This window comes from Bubalus kerabau, chromosome 11 (assembly GCF_029407905.1).
Source record: "Bubalus kerabau isolate K-KA32 ecotype Philippines breed swamp buffalo chromosome 11, PCC_UOA_SB_1v2, whole genome shotgun sequence".
In the NCBI taxonomy this organism is placed as follows: Eukaryota; Metazoa; Chordata; class Mammalia; order Artiodactyla; family Bovidae; genus Bubalus; species Bubalus kerabau.
This window is the reverse complement of record NC_073634.1, coordinates 23653555-23678687: the sequence shown is the minus strand read 5'-3', so window position 1 is coordinate 23678687 and position 25133 is coordinate 23653555. Positions and strand designations below refer to the sequence as shown.

At 38.5% G+C, this 25133-nt stretch overlaps 1 protein-coding gene across 6 annotated transcripts in view; it reads left to right on the top strand.

Annotated features, from left to right (window-relative positions):
- The window catches only part of ATL2 (atlastin GTPase 2), a 68384-nt gene that overhangs the window by 25541 nt on the left and 17710 nt on the right, over positions 1 to 25133 (top strand). For 4 of the 6 annotated variants that reach the window (XM_055539841.1, XM_055539839.1, XM_055539843.1 and 1 more), the window contains exon 2: positions 4133 to 4377. The exons of 1 other annotated variant lie outside the window; for it this stretch is intronic. In XM_055539841.1, the coding sequence (XP_055395816.1) occupies positions 4133 to 4377 (245 nt within the window). Of the gene's footprint in view, positions 1 to 4132; positions 4378 to 10598; positions 10690 to 25133 lie in introns of those variants that run through there. One more of the 6 variants, XM_055539842.1, reaches the window with a different exon arrangement.

Genomic DNA, 25133 nt, shown 5'->3' with positions numbered 1-25133 from the left:
GCATCAGTCCTTCCAATGAACACCCAGGACTGATCTCCTTTAGGATGGACTGGTTGGATCTCCTTGCAGTCCAAGGGACTCTCAAGAGCCTTCTCCAACACCACAGTTCAAAAGCATCAATTCTTTGGTGCTCAGCTTTCTTCACAGTCCAACTCTCAACATCCATACGTGACCACTGGAAAAACCATAGCCTTGACTAGACAGACCTTTGTTGGCAAAGTAATATGTCTGCTTTTCAATATGCTATCTAGGTTGCTAACATTAAAAGAATATACTAACATTAAAAGAAAAGAGAAATAGAGCAGAAGATACATCACCTAATTGGGTTTGACCAACATCCAGACTTAAACAATGCTAGAAAGTCTCGTGACGCAGCACATCTGGAGTCCCAATTGGGAAAAGGTCCCAGGGGTCCACTCCATGGGTGAGACGTCAAAGATGGCAGTTTGGGATTCCCATTTATAATCCCAGGATGCAAACTGATATCATAATCAATCTGTGACCAAATTGCAAGCCTCAGTTCAGTTCAGTCGCTCAGTTGTGTCCGACTCTTTGCGACCCCGTGAATCGCAGCACGCCAGACCTCCCTGTCCATCACCAACTCCCAGAGTTCACTCAAACTCACGTCTATCGAGTCGGTGATGCCATCCAGCCATTTCATCCTCTGTAGTCCCCTTTTCCTCCTGCCCCCAATCCCTCCCAGCATCAGTCTTTTCCAGTTGCAAGCCTAGTTTCCTGTTAATGCTGTTTGTTTTGTCTTGTAAAACTTGGAATGTTGTTAAACCTGAGGCTTGGTTGGCCAGGCCCCCTTCAGGGGCTCAGCCATCTCAAAATTCTTCCCCCCTTTTATCTGCAAGTCTTGCACTCACAGCAGGCAGTCACTCCAGGTCACTCACGGACCAGGCAGTGTCCTGGCAGTTTGGAAGCCAGGTCAGAGGCCTACTCCGCTTTGTCTCTGAAGCCTAAACAAGACTATTTATTTAATTTCCCTGACAGATGGTGGTGATGAGAATAAGGATGGTATCAGTAGAGATTTTGAGTGAAGACAGATTTAGGACCTTGGTTAGATTTAGGGGTATGGAAAAGGAGAAATGTATCATGGACAGGCCTCAGGTGTGTACCTGCAAATGGGTAGATGGTGATGTTGTTACATAGTGACACTGGTCAATTAAAGGTCGCTGCAGAGATTTAGCATTCTAAGGTTGCAAATAAAAGCTTCTCCTATGGGATTGATTATTTTAAAATTACAGTGCAGTGTGTGCTCAGTCATGTCTGACTGCGTCCCTGTGGACTGTAGCCTGTCAGGCTCCTCTGTCCATGGGAGTTTTCCAGGCAAGAATACTGGAGTGAGTTGCCATTTCCTTTCTCCAGGGGATCTTCCGGACTAAAGGATCCAACTTTCATCTCTTGTGTCTCCTGCACTGGCAGGCGGATTCTTTACCCCTGAGCCATTTACTGTCACCTTATGACAAGCACATATAATGCTTACTATGTATTAAGCATATTTCAACTCATTGAATCCTGATGACTTAATGGGGTCAGTGCTATGACTATCCCCATGTTACAGATGAGAAGACAGGCACAGAGAAGTTAAAAGACATATATCCAAAAAAAAAAAAAAGACATATATCTAGACAGTTTTGCTTCCTGGTTCATTCTTAACTACTAATTAGGCTTAGGTTTTAATCACACAGTTTGCATACTGTGTGGTAATTATCTAGACTCACCTAATGATACATTGGCATTTAACTGTCTTAGACTTTTCCTGGGAAGTTTACTTTTTTTGTGCATTCAGATAGCATACCTGGCTATATCTTTATAGCATTGAAACAAGCAGTGGTAATATCCTCTTTAATTAAATATTGCTTTCTTTTATTTTCTAAAATTCTTTGAAATTGCTTAGTCTTTATGTGTGTGTGTGTGTGTGTGTGTGTGTGTGCTAAGTCACTTCAGTCGTGTTTGATTCTTTGCGACCCTATGGACTGTAGCCTGCCAGGCTCCTCTGTCTATGTGATTCTCCAGGCAAGAATACTGGAGTGGGTTGCCATGCCCTCCTCCAGGGGATCTTCCTGACCTAGGGATCGAACCTGCATCTCTTATGTCTCCTGTATTGGCAGGCAAATTCTTTACCACTAGTGCCACCCTAATTCTTTGAAGTTGCTTGGTCTTTGTATTGTTACTGTTTGCAGCACCTTTTGAAATAGTGTTGATTTTACTTTGTACATTAAATGTGGCTCATAAAGTGAAGGTAAAGGCTCTAATGTGTGTGCATACTCAGTCGCTTCATCGTGTCCAACTTCTTGTGACCCCATGGACTGTAGCCCGCCAGGCTCTCCTGTCCGTGGAATATTTCAGGCAGGAATACTGGAGCGGGTTGCCATTTCCCCCTCCAGGGGATCTTCCCACCCAGTGATTGAACCTGCATTGGCAGGTGGATTCTTTATCACTTTGCCACCTGGGAAGCCTGAAGTCTCTAATAATCTTTGGAAATCACATAAGCTAGATGTTTCTTTTTGTAAAGAGACTAAAAATTCATTAAAGTGGGTATGTGATCTTTGCTTTGAGAATAGTGTCTCTGTGGACTGATATTGGCACACTAATAATGTGCCACTCCTCAGTGGACTGGCTGTCTCCTCCTCTGAGAGGAGAGGCTGTCATTGGGTTGAACGTAGTAGATGCTATATATTTCCTTAGATTGGAAACGGGCACTTAGACAAGCTCAAGGGGTAGAGTCTCTTAAAGACACTGATGTGGGAAAAGGATAAGATCCCCCAGGAGTGTACTAGTGGGATCAGGCAGTTGATAGGGAAGAAAGGCAGACAAGGTATTATTGTACATAGCCTCTGAAACGAGCCATTTGTTGTTTAGTCGCTAAGTTGTGTCCAACTCTTGTGACCCCATGAACTGTAGCCCGCCAGGCTCCACGGTCCATGGGATTTCCCAGGCAAGAATACTGAAGTGGGTTGCCATTTCCTTTACCAGATAGATGATCTTCCCCGTGCAGAGATTTAACCTGCGTCTCTTGCATTGGCAGGCAGGTTCTTTACCACTGGGCCACCACTAGCTATTCGGTGGGTTTAAAAAAAACAGAACGGAACAAAATAGAAACCTAAACTTTAGGATTGTTACTTTTTCACCACTATTCAGTAAAGTTCTTCTGCAAAGGTTAACTTCTTGTTGTGTGCTGGGTGAACAAAAGGGTTTATGTAGCTGTTTCTTAGTGAAAGTTGCTCAGTTGTGTCCTACTCTTTACAACCCCATGGGCTATATAGGACATGGAATTCTCCAGGCCAGAATACTGGGGTTGGTAGCCTTTCCCTTCTCCAGGGGATCTTCCCAACCCAGGAATTGAACTGGGGTCTCCTACATTGCAGGCAGATTCTTTACCAACTGAGCTAGCTGTTTCTTAGGAGTTATGTAATTTTGAAAGGGTATCTGTGGTGTTTGGTGAGAAAGGGTCCTAGAGGCAAACAAAACTCTGTCCCTCACTAATTGTCCTTCTTGTGTCTTTGTGTCTTCCACTGAAACATTAATCATGTGCTCTGTTTTAATAAGGAAGGCTATTCTTTTAGGTAACTTTTATTAAATTAGGACCCATTAGCTTTATCATGTGCCATTTTGGAAAACTTTTTAGGATCTTAACAATTATATATATATATACATACATATGTATATATTTATGTATATTCACACACATAAATAAATATATATATTTTAGTCTTTGTAACTTGGAATTTTTCCAGGTGAATCTGAGGGGAAGAATGGAATCTGAATTATTAGGTGAAGTTGATAGTTTCTGTGTGCATCCAGTAGCAGAAGTTGTTTATGGCTGAATACAGTGTTCAAGAACAGTGCTGCTCACATTTAGCTGTTAAGACTTAATTAGGCTATATTTAGTATTGCTGCTTACCTGTATATATAGTAGGAAAGTGACTGGTATTCTTGGTCCTATCTAATATTACAGAGGGAGTGAGACGTTCAGTATATATTTGAGCATCACTTTTGTAACTATTTCCAAATGACCTATAATGGGGAAGAAGTTATTTGAAATTTTGCTTTAGTTGTGGTCCTTTAGGAAAAAGTTCAGAATGCAGGGATTAAAGTAACCTGTTTCTCTCTTTTTTAACTCTAGGTGAGAATTATGAAGATGATGACCTAGTAAACTCTGATGAGGTTATGAAGAAACCATGTCCAGTACAGATTGTTCTTGCACATGAAGATGACCATAACTTTGAGCTTGATGAAGAAGCTTTGGAGCAGATATTACTACAGGAGCACATACGAGATCTAAACATAGTAGTGGTATCCGTGGCAGGAGCTTTTCGTAAAGGGAAATCATTTCTACTGGACTTCATGCTTAGATATATGTATAACAAGGTGAATAGTGTCTTTTAAATTGAACCAAGTTAAAAACAAAAATTACCAACCAGTCTTGTTTAAAAATAATAGATAAAAAGCAGTAAGAACTGTATCTTTAGTTTTAAAAAATATAGTTCTTTATAAGACTTCTCAGTTAAGACAGTAATGTAAGTTTGTTTGAGCTCTTGATTCTTCATCTCCCATCTCCATAATTCCTCTTTGCAGGTAGTACATATTGAGGCATATGATTGAGCACCTGTGTTCAATGTGTTCCAAGCATTGTAACTCTAACTCAAAATGTCTGAGTGTACTTTTAATTTCCTGAGTATTGTTCAGTCTCTCCTATTTTGTATTTCCTCCCACCTTCCCCTTCTTGATCACCTTTGCAGTAATGGGTGAAGTAGGCTGATAGAGACTTCTGAAAAGGTATACTTATGCTCCTCAAATAAGTCTCCTTTAGAGAATTTTTCTTTTTGAGGTAAGATTCAGTTCCTTAAAGTGACTTCCATGGCCTTCCATGATCTCTAAGCCTCATTACTTACCTCTGTAGTTTTTGCAGTTCATTGACTATGCCATATTATCTCTCAGATGTTGCTGTATTGTTGGCTTATTTTTTCATTGGAAGCCTTCCATGATTTCTAAGACTATGTTATGACTGTATGGCTCAGGTCATGTGTTGCATTGATACTACTTTAGTTACTTATTTTCCTGGCTAGTGTAACCTCTGTCAGGAGTGGCCTTATCTTGATTACCATGTCTCTCGTGCCTGGCACAGTAATTGGCCCATTGTAAGCACTTATTTTCTATTTTGACTAATGAATCACCCTTTCTATTTTCACTTTATGACAGTTGTTATTTTCCAGACAATTGTTATTTCCTTCCCTTTCCCTGACTTCAACTTTCTTCCCTGGGAAAAAAGCAAAAAAAAAAAAATTTCTCCCCGACTTGAGTCAGAATATTTTTCTAATAGTTGAAAGTTTGGCTGAGGGAATGAGAGTTTGGTAGGAACTAAGAAGGAGGAATTGAAATTTTGGAGTGGAACACTTAGTGGGGAACGGCTTTATAGGAAGAGGCTAGATGTTCAGAAGGCCATGTGAAGGTGCTGGAAGTAACACTTAGAATTATGTAATTGTCTAAACATCTGTCGTGGTGGTCATCTTGACAAATTCTGTGTAAAATCTGTAACTGGCTGTGTATGTGCCTTGAGATTAAGTAATAAGGCAAACATTCCTAGTTGATTTTCCAGGAAGCTTTTCAGTATTCTTTTTGTAGGAATCTTTTCAGGCATACTTAAGTACACCTGAGTATCAAGGATATAGTTCATATTAAAGAACACTATTTTGCAGAAATTGGGAGTTGAGAAAGATACAGTAAAGGTTTTCCACTTGATTATTTTCCAGAATTTTATTTTATTTATTTTATTTATTTCTATCTGAAATAGAGAAATGTATAATGACTTATTCTTTAAAAAAAAAAAAACTGCATTTAAAGATGATGCATTTCTGTATTTTGAGGCTCTAACTTCTTAAGTTAGCTTGTGTATATCGTATCTATCTGTGTCTGGCTGTTCACTGCATGTGTGTTTGATTCCACGTAGGTGACAGATAGAACGTTACAAGGGGAAGGAAACTTAGATCACTTGTCTAAGAAGTTTCACCTTAGGTGCAATTTCTTATTTGATCTCTGATCAGTTAGTAGTGGCTGTTCAGAGGGGGAGTAGCAGCCCACACATGTGTCATATTTGTTATCTCTGAACTAATAGACAGTGTAGCCTTCTCAGTTAATATCTTCAAAGGTAACCACTGTTCTGAACTCTCACCACAGGCTAATTTTGTCTGTTTTTGAACTTCACATGAATGAAATCATACCATATGGGTTTATGTTTGGTTTATTCATTAACATATCTGTGAACTACCTATGTTTTTGCATCTGTGATAGTCCATTGTTTTTGTTACTTTGGTATTCCATTATATGATTATATCACATTTTTTTTTATCCATTTGTCAGTGGATAATCTTAATAAGTTTTAGTAAGCTGATTTTTGAATCACATGTTTCCAAAGAAAAGTAGGTTACTCTGTTAACAGTAGGAATTGCTAGAAAAATGTTGATCAAGTGGTCATATAAAAGTGATTCCAATTTCAAGAATCAGTTTAGGAAGGTAGAAACTTAATGTAGTAGAATTAAATTAGTAAAACTTAATTTTGGGGATATATTGAACACTAAGTAATGGGAGCTGTTCTAGGTAAGGATTCTTGATCCTTTATAGAGTTGCTTCCCTTTTTAAATGTTTCTTATTTTTTGAATTTATTTTTAATCATTCCTTATTTTTTTAAAAACTTTTGTGAACAATTTTTAATATATAAAAGTAGACAGTGAATGCCCATGTACTTAATAATTTTTAGCAAAAAGTGGTTTTAATTCTTTTAAGATTTTCCTCTATTTCTTTTTCTTGGTAAATTTATTTGTTGAACAATTTGATTGTTGGTCTTACAGAGTTTCCTAGTCTGGGTTTGCCGATTTTACCCCATTGGTGCAGTTTTCTTGTTCTTTTGTTTTGTGAATTTCCTGTAAATTGTTAGTTGAACCTAGATCAGACTCAGATTTGACTTTTTGGCAAGAGCATTTCATAGATGATATTTTCTTCTATGAGGAGGCACATGTTATCTTTTCACGTAACAGGTTTTGAATCTTGATTGATTTCTGGGTATTCTGATTACTAAGCATTTAATAGGTATTATACATAATAGTTTTTAGAATAAAGGCTTTGGCATCAAATTGCCTGGCTTGGAATCCCAGCTGTGCCACTTACTCTGAGTTTCATTCTTCAACTCCAAGCTGAAATACTAATACAACTCCATAGTGTTACTGTGAATACTGCTACCGCTGCTGCTAAGTCACTTCAGTCGTGTCCGACTCTATGCGACCCCATAGACGGCAGCCCACCAGGCTCCTCTGTCTCTGGGATTCTCCAGGCAAAAACACTGGAGTGGGTTGCTATTTCCTTCTCCAATGCATGAAAGTGAAAAGTGAAAATGAAGTCACTCAGTCGTGTCCGACTCTGTGCGACCCCATAGACGGCAGCCCACCAGGCTCCTCTGTCCTGGGATTCTCCAGAGGAGCCTGGTGGGCTGCCGTCTATGGGGTCGCACAGTCGGACACGACTGAAGTGACTTAGCAGCAGCGGGAGCAGTATTCACAGTAACACTATGGAGTTGTATTAGTATTTCAGCTTGGAGTTGAAGAATGAAACTCAGAGTAAGTGGCACAGCTGGGATTCCAAGCCAGGCAATTTGATGCCAAAGCCTTTATTCTAAAAACTATTATGTAAAATGATGTTTGGTCCACTTATATACTTATCCTCAATTGTTCTTTTGTAATTGTTTACTTTTCATTGTTTACTTGAGAAATTGAAAGAGACTGACAGGAGTACATGCCTGATAACTTTTCTTGCTGCCCACTGGTATCTTTGCTTAATAAGTAAGAGTTTTGACTCTGTTTATATCATAATTGCTAGTGGCACTTTAAGGGGAGTTATCTATAGTTTTTATTATTTTCCATTTTAAGAGCTGCTCCCAGAACTTCTTCCAGAGATCAAGAGTAGGAACTATCTTTAAGGATTATATGTGCTGCTACATATAATTTGCCAAAAGCACAACTATATCAGGATCAGTATATGGGATGTTGAACTTGGTTTCACTTTTTTCTATAAGGCTAGTAATAGTAATATCTGAGATTAAGACTTGGAAATGTTAATCTATTAAAAAAAACTTGGTTTCTTGTGCTTTCTAAGAAAGAAATGTATTTAGAGGAAGAATAATGCTTTTATAAGTTTCTTCCTAGGGTCACTTTTATTATTATTTTGTGGTGTAAAATATAGCAAAGTATGTAAGCCTTAGTACAGCCAGTGAATTTTCATTGAGTTACACTTTTGTGACCACTGCCTCTCAGATAAAGAAAAACAGCATTTTCAGCACTCCAGAAGGCTCTCTTGTTCTTTCTCCTAGTTACTACTATCTCCAGCTCTCAGGAGCCACTGCTGTTCTGACTTAAATTGCCATCGATCAGTTTTGTCTACTTTTGAATTTCATATAAATATTAAGTGTGCACTCATGTCTGGTTTCTTTCACTTAATATTAAGTCTAAGAGAGTCATGTTGCATGTATCAGTAATTGTTTTTTTAATTGCTGAGTAGTATTTCATTGGATGAAGATACCATAGGCCTGGAAAAGGTCAGTTTTCATTCCAGTCCCAAAGAAAGGCAATGCCGAAGAATGCTCAAACAGCTGCACAATTGCACTCATCTCACACTCTAGTAAAGTAATGCTCAAAATTCTCCAGGCCAGGCTTCAGCAATACGTGAACCGTGAACTTCCAGATGTTCAAGCTGGTTTTAAAAAAGGCACAGGAACCAGAGATCAAATTGCCAACATCCACTGGATCATGGAAAAAGCAAGAGAGTTCCAGAAAAACATCTGTTTCTGCTTTATTGACTATGCCAAAGCCTTTGCCTATGTGAATCACAATAAACTGTGGAAAATTCTGAAAGAGGTGGGAATACCAGACCACCTGAGCTGCCTCTGGAGTAATCTATATGCAGATCAGGAACCAAGAGTTAGAACTGGATATGAAACAACAGACTGGTTCCGAATCAGGAAAGGAGTACGTCAAGGCTGTATATTGTCACCCTGCTTATTTAACTTACATGCAGAGTACATCATGAGAAACACTGGGCTGGATGAAGCACAAGCTGGGAATCAAGATTACTGGGAGAAGTATCAATAACCTCAGATATGCAGATGACACCTCTCTTATGGCAGAAATTGAAGAACTAAAGAGCCTCTTGATGAAAGTGAAAGAGGAGAGTGAAAAAGTTGGCTTGAAACTCAACATTCAGAAAACTTAAGATCATGGCATCTGGTTCCATCACTTCATGGCAAATAGATGGGGAAACAATGGAAACAGTGTCAGACTTTAATTTTGGGGGGCTCCAAAATCACTGCAGATGGTGACTGCAGCCATGAAGTTAAAAGACGCTTACTCCTTGGAAGGAAAGTTATGACCAACCTAGACAATATATTAAAAAGCAGAGACATTACTTTGTTAACAAAGGTCCATCTAGTCAAGGCTAAGGTTTTCCCAGTAATCACGTATGTATGTGAGAGTTGGACTATAAAGCTGAGTGCCCAAGAATTGATGCTTTTGAACTGTGGTGTTGGAGAAGATTCTTGAGAGTGCCTTGGACTGCAAGGAGATCCAACCAGTCCGTCCTAAAGGAGATCAGTCCTGAGTGTTCATTGGAAGGACTGATGTTGAAGCTGAAGCTCCAATATTTTGGCCACCTGATGCAAACAGCTGACTCGTTTGAAAAGACCCTGATGTTGGGAAGGATTTGGGGCGGGAGGAAAGGGGATGACAGAGTTTAAAATGGTTGGATGGCATCACCAACTCTATGGACATGAGTTTGGGTAAACTCCGGGAGTTGATGATGGACAGAGAGTCCTGGCGTGCTGCAGTCCATGGGGTTGCAAAGAGTCAGACATGACTGAGCGACTGAACTGATCTGAATTTGAATTGACAGTCTTATGGGTTGTTTGTAATTTTTGTTTGTTATAGATCAAGCTATAATGAATGTTCTTATAAAAGTCTTGGTGACGTAAGCACTTATTTCTGTTGAGTTTATACCCAGGAGTAGGAATGTTAGGATCAAAATTTTCTCAGTAGTGGGTTTACCAGTTTTGTACTCCCATCAGCTATGTGTAAAGACTTACAGTTCCTTTACATTTTATAAAACAATACTGTCATTTAGCCATTCTGATAGATGTGCATTTTTAAAATTTTAAGGCATCACTTTGTTTGGGTTCATATGCTCATAAAATTGCCAGATTTGATGTAGAAGTTTAGCTTATTCATTTAATTATTGCCTTAACTGAATTTGCTTTTGAATATTTCACCTATTCCAAGTGATACACTGAATATAACTTATGTAACAAACTGGTGAAATTGAAAATTTGATATTGTTACTATTTTTGCTTATGTAAGAAGCAGGCAGAACTTGGTCAGAGTTTTAAGATTCGGTAAGGAAAAATAAAAATCGGTGGTCTTCTTTTGTCTGCTGAAAATATGCTAAAGAGTTGGGTATAGAGGTTATGTGGACTATTGACTACTTTCTTTCTGTTAGCATATTAGATTTTCCCCCCTTGATTTCTGAATTGTATATTTCTGTTCTTTCATATGCAGATTTAAAATTAGTGTAATTTCACTTAGAAGGCTTCACCAAATGTTGCCAAAGCCAGAGGAATCAGAAACAGATGACGTGGAGGAGGCTACAGTACGTTGTTCAAAGTCCTTATTGCCGTGTTTTAGGAGGGCCTTTCTTGGTTGCATTTCTGTACTTGTTCCCTGAAAATGTTTTGTCATCTGTAGCCTTTGAAATACCTTTCTAGCTTTAAGCCCCAAATGTATGTACTGCCTGTTTTGTGATATCAAAAGTATTATACCTATGTTATCACTTATTTCAGTTTTGTACTTGAGAGAGCATTAATTATTTTTTCCAGTAGACCTTTTCCTACTCCAGAGTATTTGTTCTTGCAAGTGAAAGTTTACTTTCTCTAAAATAATTGACTTTATGAGGTCATTTTTTGAAGAAGATCTCAAGTAATAATACTGTTATACATAAGCACTAATTACTCAAACACCAGCTTTAAAACAGTTGGGGAGTTAAAACAGTTTTATAGAATTCAGGTTCTTTAATACTAACTTTTTTTGGAGGAGAAAGAAATTTTTAAGTAATTAATAACTCCCTGCTTCATTCCCCTACTCCCCCTGGGACAATTTTGATGTTTGACTCATGAGTTCTAGTTCAAGATTTCTTTTTTCTCTTTAAAACATTTTTTTTTCCTTGCAACGTTTCTTTTTATAGTTAATAGGATGTATTTTCTATAGATGCTTTAGAGTATGTTCACTGTAATAATTTTGTCAAGAAGCAAGTTAAAATAACAGAATTTATGCCACATTGCAGTAGTATATGGACATTTAACAGAACTGCCAGTGGATCATTCTTTTTCCTCTTAGACTTCTGTAGTGTTATAGGGTGGGTTTTGTATGGCTGGGAGTCTTGTTAAGTTCATGTACTAAGTGTATTTGATACTTTGTTTTCCTTTTAACAGCTTTATTGAGGTATGATTCACATATAATATATAATTTCATCTACTTGAAACCTGTGGTATACAGTCCCATGATTTTAGTATATTCACAGTTGTATAATCATCATCACAATAAGTTTTAGAACATTTTTACCACCTCAGAATGAAAAATATGAAGCTCTGTACCTTTTAAGCTGTTAACCCACCTATCCCCTATAACCTCTTCTCCCAGCCTCTCTCCCTAAGGAACTATAATCTTATTTTCTGTCTCTCTGATTCTATGGGAGGTTAGTTGGGATTCTGTTGGTGATTGTATTGAATCTAAAAGATCAGTTTGGGTAATGTTGTCTGAATATTAAGCACTTTGATCTTTGAACATGGCATTTTTTTTCCATTTATGTGGGTCGTCTTTAAATAAATAAATCCAGCTTGGGGGGGGGAAGAATGTTTTGTAGTTTGTATTTTTTATACTTTTGTTAAATTTACTCCTGATTTGATGATGATATAAATAGAATTGTTTTCTTAATTTCATTTTCAGGTTGTTCGTTGTTAAGTATACAATTGATATTTTTATATTGATCTTTTATCCTGAAATCTTGTTTAACTCATTTATTCATTCCAATAGCTTTTTAGTGGACTTTTTAAATGTTTTCTCTCTATCAGATCAGTCGCTCAGTCGTGTCCGACTCTTTGCGACCCCATGAATCGCAGCACGCCAGGCCTCCCTGTCCATCACCAACTCCCGGAGTTCACTCAGACTCAGGTCCATCGAGTCAGTGATGCCATCCAGCCATCTCATCCTCTGTCGTCCCCTTCACCTCCTGCCCCCAATCCCTCCCAGCATCAGAGTCTTTTCCAATGAGTCAACTCTTCTCATGAGGTGGCCAAAGTACTGGAGTTTCAGCTTTAGCATCATTCCTTCCAAAGAAATCCCAGGGCTGATCTCCTTCAGAATGCACTGCTTGGATCTCCTTGCAGTCCAGGGGACTCTCAAGAGTCTTCTCCAACATCACAGTTCAAAAGCATCAATTCTTCGGCGCTCAGCCTTCTTCACAGTCCAACTCTCACATCCATACATGACCACAGGAAAAACCATAGCCTTGACTAGACGAACCTTTGTTGGCAAAGTAATGTCTCTGCTTTTGAATATGCTATCTAGGTTGGTCATAACTTTCCTTCCAAGGAGTAAGCGTCTTTTAATTTCATGGCTGCAGTCACCATCTGTAGTGATTTTGGAGCCCAGAAAAATAAAGTCTGACACTGTTTCCACTATTTCCCCATCTATTTCCCATGAAGTGGTGGGACTGGATGCCATGATCTTCGTTTTCTGAATGTTGAGCTTTAAGCCAACTTTTTCACTCTCCACTTTCACTTTCATCAAGAGGCTTTTGAGTTCCTCTTCACTTTCTGCCATAAGGGTGGTGTCATCTGCATATCTGAGGTTATTGATATTTCTCCCGGCAATCTTGATTCCAGCTTGTGTTTCTTCCAGTCCAGCGTTTCTCATGATGTACTCTGCATATAAGTTAAATAAGCAGGGTGACAATATACAGCCTTGACAAACTCCTTTTCCTATTTGGAACCAGTCTGTTGTTCCATGTCCAGTTCTAACTGTTGCTTCCTGACCTGCATACAAATTTCTCAAGAGGCAGATCAGGTGGTCTGGTATACCCATCTCTTTCAGAATTTTCCACAGTTTATTGTGATCCACACAGTCAAAGGCTTTGGCATAGTCAATAAAGCAGAAATATATATATATATATATATATATATATAAAAGACCATGTCATCTGTAAATATAGTTTTCCTTTTTCCCTTCCAATCTGAGTACCTCTTAGCTCTTTTTCTTGGCTGATTGTGCTGGCTAGAATCTCCAGTACAATACAGGTGATAAGAACATGTCTTCTTATCCCTTTCCTAACCTTTAGGGAGAAACACCTAGGTTTTCACCACTGTGTATGATGTTAGCTGTAGAATTTTTTTGGAGATATTGTTAGGTTCAGGAAGTTCTCTCTTTCTAGTGTGCTAAGACAGTATTTGCTTTTAAAATCATGAATGGACGTTGGATTTTGTCAGATGCCTTTTCTGCATCATTCATATGATCATATGGTTTTTCTTTAGTCTGTTGATTTGATCAGTTCAGTCTCTCAGTTGTGTCTGACTGTTTGTGACCCCATGGACTGCAGCACGGAGGGCTTCCCTATCCGTTACCAACTCCTGCAGCCTACTCAGACTCATGTCCATTGAGTCGGTGATGTCATTAACCGTCTCATCTTCTGCCGGGCCCTTCTCCTGCCTTCAATCCTTCCCAACATCAGGGTCTTTGCAAATGAGTCAGTTATTTGCATCGGGTGGCCAAAATATTGGAGCTTCAGCTTCAACATCAGTCCTTCCAATGAATATTCAGGACTGATTTCCTTTAGGATTGACTGGTTGGATCTCCTTGCAGTCCGAGAGACTCTCAAGAATCTTCTCCAACACCACAGTTCAAAAGCATCAATTCTTTGGCACTCAGCTTTCTTTATAGTCCAACTCTCACATCCATACGTGACTACTGGAAAAACAATAGCTTTGACTATACAGACCTTTGTTGTCAAAGTAATGACTCTGCTTTTTAATATGTTGTCTAGGTTGGTCATGACTTTTCTTCCAAGGAGCAAACATCTTTTAATTTCATGGCTGCAGTCACCATCTGCAGTGATTTTGGAGCCCCCCAAAATAAAGTCTGTCACTGTTTCCATTGTTTCCCCATCTATTTGCCATGGATTGAGACCAGATGCCATGATCTTAGTTTTTTGAATGTTAAGTTTTAAGCCAACTTTTTCACTCTCCTCTTTCACTTTCATCAAGAGGCTCTTTAGTTCATTTTCGCTTTCTGCCATAGGATGGTGTCATCTGCATATATGAGGTTACTGATATTTCTTCTGGCAGTCTTGATTCCAGCTTGTGCTTCATCCAGTCCAGCATTTCTCATGATGTACTCTGCATATAAGTTAAATAAGCAGGGTGACAATATACAACCTTGATGTAATTCTTTCCCAATTCGGAACCAATCTGTTGTTCCATGTCTAGTTCTAACTGTTGCTTCTTGACCTGTATACAGATTTCTTAGGTGGCAGGTCAGGTGGTCTGGTATTCCCATCTCTTTAAGAATTTTCCACAGTTTGTTGTAATCCACACAGTCAGAGGCTTTGGCATAGTCAGTACAGCAGAAATAGATATTTTTCTGGAATTCTCTCACTTTTTCAATGAAATGGATCATATTAATTTTTTGAATGTTGAGTTAGCCTTGCATCCCTAGAACAGTCCACTTAGTTGTGATGTATAATTCTTTTTATACATTGTTGGATTCAATTTTCTAATATTTTGTTGAGTATTATTACATCTATATTCCTGAAATATATTGGTCTTTAGTTTTCTTTTTTTGTAATGTCTTCATTTGGTTTTGATATTAAGATAGCATTGGCCTCATAGAATGAATTAGGAAGTGTTCCCTCTGCTTCTATGTCCTGGGAAAGTTTAGAGAGAACTAGTATCATTTCTTCTTTAAATGTTTGGAAGAACTTAGCAGTGAAACTGTCTGAATTTAGTTCATTCTTTTTTTGAAGGTTATTAATTGTTGATTAAATTTCATTAGTAGATACAGACCTATTCAGATGATGTAATTTTTTCTCATGTGAGTTTGCTAGGTTATGTCTTACAAATAATCAATCCACTTCAAGTCAGTTATCAAAATTGTGGGCATAGAATTGTTCTTAATATTCTTTTGTTATCTTTCTAAAGTCCATGAAATTAGTAGTTTTGACTCCTCTGATTTCTGATATTTTAAATTTATCTTTTCTCTCTCAAAACAATTTTATTGATCTTTTAAAGGACCAGCTCTGGTTTGATTTTTTTTTTCCCTGTTGTCTTGATATCCTGTTTTCTTGTGTTCAGTGTTATTAAGGTTTCTGCTGTTAATTTTATTCTGCTTCTTTAGGTTGAATTATTCTAGTTTTGGTTTTAGATCTCTTTCCTAATATGTGTACCCGTTTCTATAAATTCTTTTCTAATCATTGCTGTCACTGCATTTCACATGTTTTCATAAGTTGTTTTTCTCATTTTCATTTAGTTCAAAATACTTAAAAATTTCTGTTGGGATTTTTTTGACCCATGTGTTATTTAGAAGTGTGTTGTGTAAACTTCTACTATTTTGGGGTTTTCCAGCTATGTTTACAATATTGGTCACTAATTTAATTCATTTGTGGTCTGAGAACATGCTTTGTATGATCTGTTCTTTAAAGTTTATTTTAAGGTGTGTTTTAAAGCCCAGGGTTCTATTTTGGGGAATGTTCTGTATGAGACTAAGAGGAATGTGTATTCCATTGTTGGATGAAGGATTCTATAAGGTCAGTTAGATCTGCTTTAATGTTGGTGCTGTTTAGTTCAGCTGTATCCTTGAAAGTGAAAGTCGCTCAGTCATGTCCCGACTCTTTGCAACCATGGACTGTATAGTCCATGGAATTCTCCAGGCCAGAATACTGGAGTGAGTAGCTTTTCCCTTCTCCAGGGGATCTTCCCAATCCAGTCATCGAACCCAGGTCTCCCGCATGGCAGGTGGATTCTTCATCAGCTGAGCCACAAAGAAAGCCCAAGAATACTGGAGTGGGTAGCCTATTCCTTCTCCAGTGGGTCTTCCCTACCCAGGAATTGAACCAGGGTCTGCTGCATTGCAGGGGGATTCTTTACCAACTGTACTATCAGGGAACTGATAGTTTGTCTTCTGGATCCATCAATTACTGATTGAGGGGTGTTGAAGTCTCCAAGTGTAATAGCGGATTTTCTTGTTTCTCCTTGGAATTCAGTTTTTGCCTCATATATTTTGATGCTTTCTTATTAAGCACATACACATTGAAGAGTGTCAAGTTTTTCTGGAGAAATGAATGACTCCTTTTATCATTATGTATTACCGCTCTTTATAATGATAATTTCCTTGTCTTAAGTCAGCTCTGTCTGAAATTAGTATAGCTACTCTAGCTTTTATTTGATTAGTGTTAGCATTGTATGTCTTTCTCCATTCCTTTTCTTTATGTTTAAACTGGGTTTTTTTGTGGACAGCAGACAGTTGGATTTATTTTTAATCCAGTTACAGTTTCTTTCATTCAATTGGTTTATTTCAGTCATGCATGTCTGAAGTGATTATTGATACTTGTTATACTTGGTTCTTTTTTATTCTCTTTTTCTGCCTTCTTTAGCTTTAATTGACTATTTTATATGATTCCACATTCTGTTCTTTCTTAGTGTATCTATTATATTTATTTAAACATTAAAAAAATCTAATTGCCTGGAGTTTGCAATATACATTTACAACTGATCTAAGTTTGCTTTTAGAATATTACTATACCACTTTATGGGTAGTACAGGTACCTTATTCCCAGTCCTCCGTATGTACCATAATCGCCTAATACATTGTCGCAATTAGAACTTTGGATATGCTGTTGTCTATTAAATGAATTAAGAGAAGAATAAAATATTTTCTTGTCTTTCTCTGATACTCTTTTATATATATATATGTTTGAGTTTCCAGCGTGTATTATTTTCTTTCTTTGTGAAGAACTTTTAACATTTCTTGCAAGGCAGGTGTACTGGTGACAACATCCTTCATTTTTTATCTAAGGAAGAATTTAGTTCTCCTTCACTTTTGTAGGATAACTTTTACTGGATACAGAATTTTAGGTTGGTGGCTTTTTTCTTTTAACACTTTACATATTTCATTCCATTTTCTTCCTGTTTGTATGGTTTCAGACTAGAAGTCCAAAGTGATTCTTATCGTTCCTTGATCACTATAGATATAAGTGTTTTTGTCTTTGTTTTCTTTTGGGATTTCCTTTTAGTCTTTGTCATTTTGCAGTTAGGCTGTGATAAGCCTAGTATAGATCTTTTGATATTTATCTTGTTTGGTGTTATCTGATTGTCTTAGATCTGTTCTTTAGTATTCGTCATTAATTTTAGAAAATTCTCAGCCATTATTACCATGAAATTAAAGACACTTGCTCCTTGGAAGAAAAGTTATGACCAACCTAGACAGCATATTAAAAAGCAGAGATACTACTTTGCTGACAAAGGTCTATCTAGTCAAGCTATGGTTTTTCCAGTAGTCATGTGTGGATGTGATTGTTGGACTATAAAGAAAGCTGAGCACCGAAGAATTGATGCTTTTGAACCGTGGTGTTGGAGAAGATTCTTGAGAGTCCCTTGGACTGCAAGGAGATTCAACCAGTCCATCCTAAAGGAAATCAGTCCTGAATATTCATTGGAAGGACTGATGCTGAAGCTGAAACTTCAGTACTTTGGCCATCTGATGTGAAGAACTGACTCATTTGAAAAGACCCTGATGTTGGGAAAGATTGAAGGCAGCAGGAGAAGGGGCTGACACAGGGTGAAATGATTGGATGGCATCACTGACTCGATGGACATGAGTTTGAGCAAGCTCCAGGAGTTGGTGATAGGTAGGGAAGCCTGGTGTGCTGCAGTCCATGGGGTGGCAGAGTCAGACACGACTGAGCGACTGAACTGAATTGATGACTTCTGACGTTTCTTTTATGCCTTTTCCCCTTCTCCTTCTGGTATTCCCATTATACCTATTTACTGGTTTAGTCACTCAGTCGTGTCCGACTCTTTATGACCCCATGGACTATAACTATAGCCCACCAGGCTCCTCTGTCCATAGGCTTTTCCAGGCAAGAATACTGGAGTGGGTTGCTATCTCCTCCTCCAGTATACCTTCCCGACCCAGGGATTGAACCCACATCTCCTGCTTGCAAGCAGATTCTTTACCACTGAGCCACCAGGGAAGCCATACCTATTTATACCTTTTTGTAATTGTCCCACAGTTCTTGAATAGTCTCTTCTGTTATTCTTATCCTTTTTTGTCTATGCATTTCAGTTTGGGAAGTTTCTGTTGATACATTTTTGTGTTCACTGATTCTTTTGTTGATGTGTCCAGTCTGTGGATAAGTATATTAAAAGTGAAAGTCGCTCAGTCGTGTCCAACTCTTTATGACCCCAGAGACTATACAGTCCATGGAATTTTCCAGGCCAGAATACTGGAGTGGTTAGCCTTTCCCTTCTCCAGCGGGTCTTCCCAACCCAGGGATTGAACCCAGGTCTCCACAGTGCAAGCGGATTCTTCACCAGCTGAGCCACAAGGAAAGCCCAGGTATATTAAAGGTATTCTTTATTTCTATAGTAGTATTTTTCTATCTAGCATTTTCTTTGGATTCTAGCTTAGAGTTTCCATCTCTCTGCTTACATTACTTGTTTTTGCACGGTTTCCACTTTTTAAAATTAGAGCTTTTGTGATATTTATCTTAGTTACTTTAAATTTCCTGTCTAGTATTTCAAAATCTGCATCATACCTGAGTTTGATTCTTAAGGTTGCTTTGTCTCATCAGTCTGTTTTTCCTCAACTTTTGAGGAAAGTACATGGCTTGTACTTATCAGACGTGAACTATCAGAAAATAGGAACTGAGAGTTAAGCTTTTACTGTGAAGTTTTATGTTAATCTAGTTCTAGCTCAGAGATGTGGTTAGTGTTTGCTGCTTTAGATCCCAGAGACTTAAGTATTCTGTCCCCCTTCCATTGTCCTTGGGTTTCCCTAAGAACTCCTTAAATAGAATCTCTGTCTTCCCGCTGTGTCAGTTGTAATCCACTGATTGATGTGGTAGTAATGTGTGCGTGAGGAGAGCTTTATCATTTTATGATTAAATCTCAGTTTTGTAAGTGGACCTGAGTCCCTGGGCTATGACCTTCAGAAATTTTTTTTCTCCCTTTACTTGAAACAGGAAGGCTAGAGGGAACTGGAGTTGATGAATTGGACTTTTCCCAGGGTTAGATAAAGCTCTGATCAGGTAGTTTGCCTTGAAGGGCTGGCCTTCGTTAGTGGGGACTGCTCTCAGGGCTTACTTGCCCCTGTGTGTGTTTGAAAATGGTTGCAGGGAATCCCCTGGTGGTCCAGTCATTAGGGCTCAGTGCTTTCACTGCCACGGCTTGGGTTCAATCCCTGGTTGAGGAACTAAGATTCCGCAAACCATGTGGCAGGGTCAAAACAAACAGAAAGAGAGAACCTCAGGGAACTTCTTATGGTAAAAATGAAGAGCTCTTAGGTCCCAAGCTAGTTTCTTTTAGCTTTTAGCAGTTTGTCCATATTAATTTAAGTGTTTTCTTCAGTTTGCTCTAGCAGTTTCTGCTTCTGGTAAACCGCCTCTCTCCAGAGTTCAGTGTGCAATTTGCCCTGTGACCTTGATTCTCTGATCAAAAAGAAAGAAAGGTCATTGATTTTCATGTTGAGCTTTTTCTTGTGAGGCTGATATGCTTTTTTTATATTAGCTTTATACATGGGAGCACTGAGACTGGAAGTCCAGTGGAAGGCTATAAAATCAGATCTCAACACCAAACATCACAATAACTAGAAGTGTTTTCCCTTTCCTGTTCTAGTAGCACTTAAGTACACTTGAAAAATTGTGGTTAAAAAATACATAACAATTTCCCTTTTTAGTCCCTTTTAAGTGTACAATTTCAATGGCATTAAGACTGTTCACATTATTGTGCAGTCATCACCACCAATACATTTCCAGAACTTTTTCATTTTCCCAGACTAAAGATCTGTACACAATAAACTCTTTCTTCCAGCCCCTGATAACTGCTTTTCCACTTTCTGTCTCAATGAGTTTAACTGCTCTAGATATTTCATGTAAGTATAATCATACAATTTTGTTATTTTGTATCTGGCTTATTTTACTAAGCATGTCTTCCAGGTCAAGGTCACCTTTTAACCAGAATCATAAGAAAAAAAGATTATTTAAACTTATTCTTTCGCGTGTAGCTAAGTTGATATAGTTGTCCTTTGTCTGAGCTTGTGACTTAGGTCAGTCATTATGTTATCTGCCTGTCCAGCCCCAAAAGGGAAGAGTTGGATGAGGAGATGGGTAAGATGTTAGACAGTTTTAAAATTGTTTTAAAAGTCTAATGTTTCTTAATTTGCTCTAGGACTTGCAGAGTATTCTTACATATTCAAATGAAAACTCTTTTAAGTTATGCTTGGTGGTCAGAATGTTAATATTAGCTTATTCTATCGTTTGGGTGTTTGGTGTTAATAACCTACCTCCTAAGTTAGGTACTAGTTTATACAATTAAGATTTTTATCTGTTATGTTTTTATGGGGAATGCTTCATAGCTCGAAGGATCTGCTGTTTTGTTGTACAATTACTTGGATCTTTAATTTCATCCTTCTGTCCATTTTCCTTATAGCTGTGTTGAGTTGTTACGGCTTCTCAATGCACCTTTATCTTCTGGCATGCCCATTGTTGAAGTTAGGAGACCTGGCTGGACTACCAACTCAATGTGCAAATTTACCTAACTTTTGTTTCACTTTGTTGCTGCTGCTGCTGAGTTGCTTCAGTTGTGTGCGACTCTGTGTGACCCCATAGACGGCAGCCCACCAGGCTCCTCCGTCCTTGGGATTCTCCAGGCAAGGACACTGGAGTGGGTTGCCATTTCCTTCTCCAGTGCATGAAAGTGAAAAGTGAAAGTGAAGTCGCTCAGTTGTGTCTGACCCCTGGTGACCCCATGGACTGCAGCCTACCAGGCTCCTCCGTCCATGGGGTTTACCAGGCAAGAGTACTGGAGTGGGGTGCCATTGCCTTTTCCATTGCTGCTGCTGCTGCTAAGTTGCTTCAGTCGTGTCCGACTCTGTGCGACCCCAGAGATGGCAGCCCACCAGGCTCCCCCGTCCCTGGGATTCTCCAGGCAAGAACACCAGAGTGGGTTGTCATTTCCTTCTCCAATGCATGAAAATGCAAAGTGAAAGTGAAGTTGCTCAGTCGTGCCCGACTCTTAGCGACCCCATGGATTGCAGCCCACCAGGCTCCTCCGTCCATAGGATTTTCCAGGCAGGAGTACTGGAGTGGGGTGCCATTGCCTTCTCCAATCTCCATTGCTAGAGAATGTTATCTTTCCTATGGTGAAATAAGAATTTGTTTCTTATTGTTTAGAGCAGGTAGGGGTTCTTTATTGTTGATAATTACATTGGTGAGTCTTTTTGGCAAGGATTTCTGTTTGTTCACTATAATATTTGACTACATTCAAAGTTCAAGTCTTTTCAGCTGAGATGCCTTTTGCAACTGGGACTTATTCAGTAAGCTTTTTTTTTTGAACTGGAGGATTAAGATAATTTTTAAAATTTTTAGTTTTTGTCCCTGTATTAATAAATGGTATCAGGTTACTGTTTTTCAGGTTCTTAAGTTTGCTTCTACTCATGACAGCAGACCGTATCTGTTATGAGCGAGGCTCCTTCTCGAATTCATTAGCGTCCTCCTGAGGGCAGAGATGTTTGTTCTTTTTCACTGCTCTGTCCCTTGAATCTAGAACAGTGGCTGGCACACAGTAGGGGTTCAATAAATATTTGTTGAATGACTATATTAAATTTACCAGTGTTCAGTATGTTAGAGAAATAACAAGACTTAATTTCATGTTTTGAAATGTCAAAACTTAACTGGTTTTAATTAGGTTCTCTGATTTACCTTTTCTCTCATTCTTTATTGACTGATCAATTTAGTACTTCTGCGTCATTGACTACGCTAAAGCCTTTGACTGTATGGATCACAACAAACTCTGGAAAATTCTTAACAAGATGGGAATCCCAGACCACTTTACCTGCCTCCTGAGAAACCTGTGTACAGGTCAAGAAACAACAGTTAGAACTGGATGTGGAGTAATGGACCAGTTCAAAATTAGGGAAGAAATATGTCAAGGCTGTATATTGTCACCCTGCTTATTTAACTTCTATTCAGAGTGCATCATGTGAAATGCCTGGCTGAAGGAAGCACACAAGCTGGATTCAAGATTGCCAGGAGAAATATCAACAACTTCAGATATGCAGATGATATCACTCTAATGGCAGAAAGCTAAGAGGAACTAAAGAGTGTCTTGATGAGGGTGAAAGAGAAGAGTTAAAAAAGCTGGCTTAAAACTCAACATTCAAAAAAGTAAATCATGGCATCCAGTCCCATCACTTCATGGCAAATAAATGGAAAAAAAGTGGAAATATTGATAGACTTTATTTTCTCGGGCTCCAAAATCACTGCAGATGGTAATTGCAGCCATGAAATTAAAAGATGCTTGCTCCTTGGAAGGAAAGCTGTGACAAACCTAGACAGTGTATTAAAAAACAGAGACATCACTTTGTCAACCAAGGTCCGTATAGTCAAAGCTGTGGTGGCTCAAATGTAAAGGACCTGCCGGCGGTGCAGGAGACCTAGGTTTGATCGCTGGGTTGGGAAGATACCCTAGAGGGGAAATGGGAACCCACTACAGTATTCTTGCCTGGAGAATCACATGGACAGAGGAGCCTGGCGGGCTACAGTTGATTGCTGAAGAATTGATGCTTTCGAACTGTGGTGATGGAGAAGACTCTTGAGAGTCCCTTGAAGATCAAGGAGTCAAACCAGTCAATCCTAAAGGAAATCAACCCTGAACGTTCATTGAAGGACTAATGGTGAAGCTGGAGCTTCAGTACTTTGGCCATCTAATGTGAAGAGCCGACTCATTGGAAAAGACTCTGTCTGATGCTGGGAAAGACTGAGGGCAAGAGGAGAAGTGGGCAACAGAGGATGAGATGGTTGAATGGCATCACCAGCCCAATGACATGAGTTTGAGCAACGTCCAGGAGATAGTGAAGGACAGGAAAACCTGATGTGCTGTAGTGGATGGAGTCACAAAGAGTTGGGCGACTTAGTGACTGAACAATAGCAATTTAGTAAACATTTCCATTACAGGGTAAACCAAGAAGAGATAATATATAGTTAGTACATCTTTTTTAATGAGACACCAATTCTTTTTAAAGTTCTTTTGGAGATAGTAAGGTTAACAAGCATCTTACTTAGCTTATGATTTCAGTCATCTGTACTTTTTAAAATTTAGTTTTACTCTTATTCATGTATTATTTCTAGCAGTGATTGAAAGGATTTTATTTCTTCCATCTCTTACCCATGTGCAAAAAGGAACATGTTGAAGCTTACTAATTTTAAAAATTTAACATATTTATTGAGCAAATATTTTGAGTACCTACTGCGAGCCAGGCACTATTCTATGTTCTGGGGATACTATCCTGTGTTTTGAGAGGAAAAAAAATGACAAAACTTTTTTTCTTCATGGAACTTAAATTCTCATAGAAGAGTTAGGGAAAAAAAATAAGTAAAATTAAGTAATTAAGTAAAAAGTAATATGTAGAATAAAAGTAGATTTCTCTATTAGGATAAATTCTTTTAAGTTACTTGCGTAGGTTGAATCAGATCATTAAATATCACTTTGACACTTTTGGGGAATGAGGTGCTATGTGTGAGGACCTAGAATATGGAAGGCATTTTGGTAGAAACAGTTTTGTAAATCAGATGGGGTTTATAGCCCGTGCTCGCAATACTTACACAAGAACTGCAGTGCAAAGCCGTTTAAAGGGAGCCACCTGAAGTGTCAATAATAGGCTTTAAGAGTTCAGAAAAGTTGGAGTTTCTTTTCCTGACCACCCACTCAGTCCAGGCTGAGAGCAGATGGAGCAAAGGTATAGAGATGCTAAGCAACCTATGTATTTGGGATTATTGACCTTTTTTGTTGTGGGACAAACTGAAAGAGGTGTGTGTGTTGGGGGGACATAAGGAGCAGAGATAGGGAATGTAAATTAAAGGTGGATTGTATACAGCACGTCTCCAGATGGTCCTGTAAAGAAATGGGGAGCCACAGATGGCTTTTTAGTGGGACCATGGCATGATTTTAGATTTCTTGTTGAGAACATTAAGTGACAGTTAGGAAGGATGGGTTGGAGGGTACAACAGGGAGGTTCAAGGTGATTTGGAGCATCTAAAAAGTCTAGTCAGTGCAAGACCATAACTGGGCTTATCTAGGGTGTACTGTTAATCCCCTGATCCCTGTGAAGGGTGCTTCCTGAAGCACAAGTCTGTAGTATATAGTATAGATAGAGCTGTACCATGTGTCAGCCTTGTGACCAGCAGAGGATGAGGGTCTTAAGTTGAAGATACTGAAAGTGAAGAGAGTCCAAGAGAATTTTGTAAGTGATAGGATTGGTAACAACTGGGGATGGAGTTCTGTGGAATAATAATTATAGATGGTTTGTGTTTTACCATCTGAGCCACAGGGAAGCCCACTGATGTTTAAGACTGATCTTCATATTAAGTAGTGATAATTTGGGCAATACTTTTGTCTCCCGCCTTTTCCTCATTAAGTCTACCTTATACATCTTTCTCCACCCCTAATGGGACCTTTGTTATCTATTTTGGACTATGTAGTAAAGCTTATTAGAAGTATTTCTGAAACAAAGGAATTTTTCCTTTGAGGGGAGGTACTTTGAGAAAAGGGTATATGGGCTTTAAATATACTTAAAGTAGAGGGCTCTTAATATATGTCAAAGTTAACTCATTTATCATATTCTAGATTTAATTTTCTAGATAAATTAGCCTATGGTATATTAAATTTCATATAATTTTATAATATTACAACAGTTTAGTCCTGTAATGTATGTGCTAAAACATTTTATTATAAAAAAATTTAAATATACCCCAAAATAGTAGAGTATAATGAA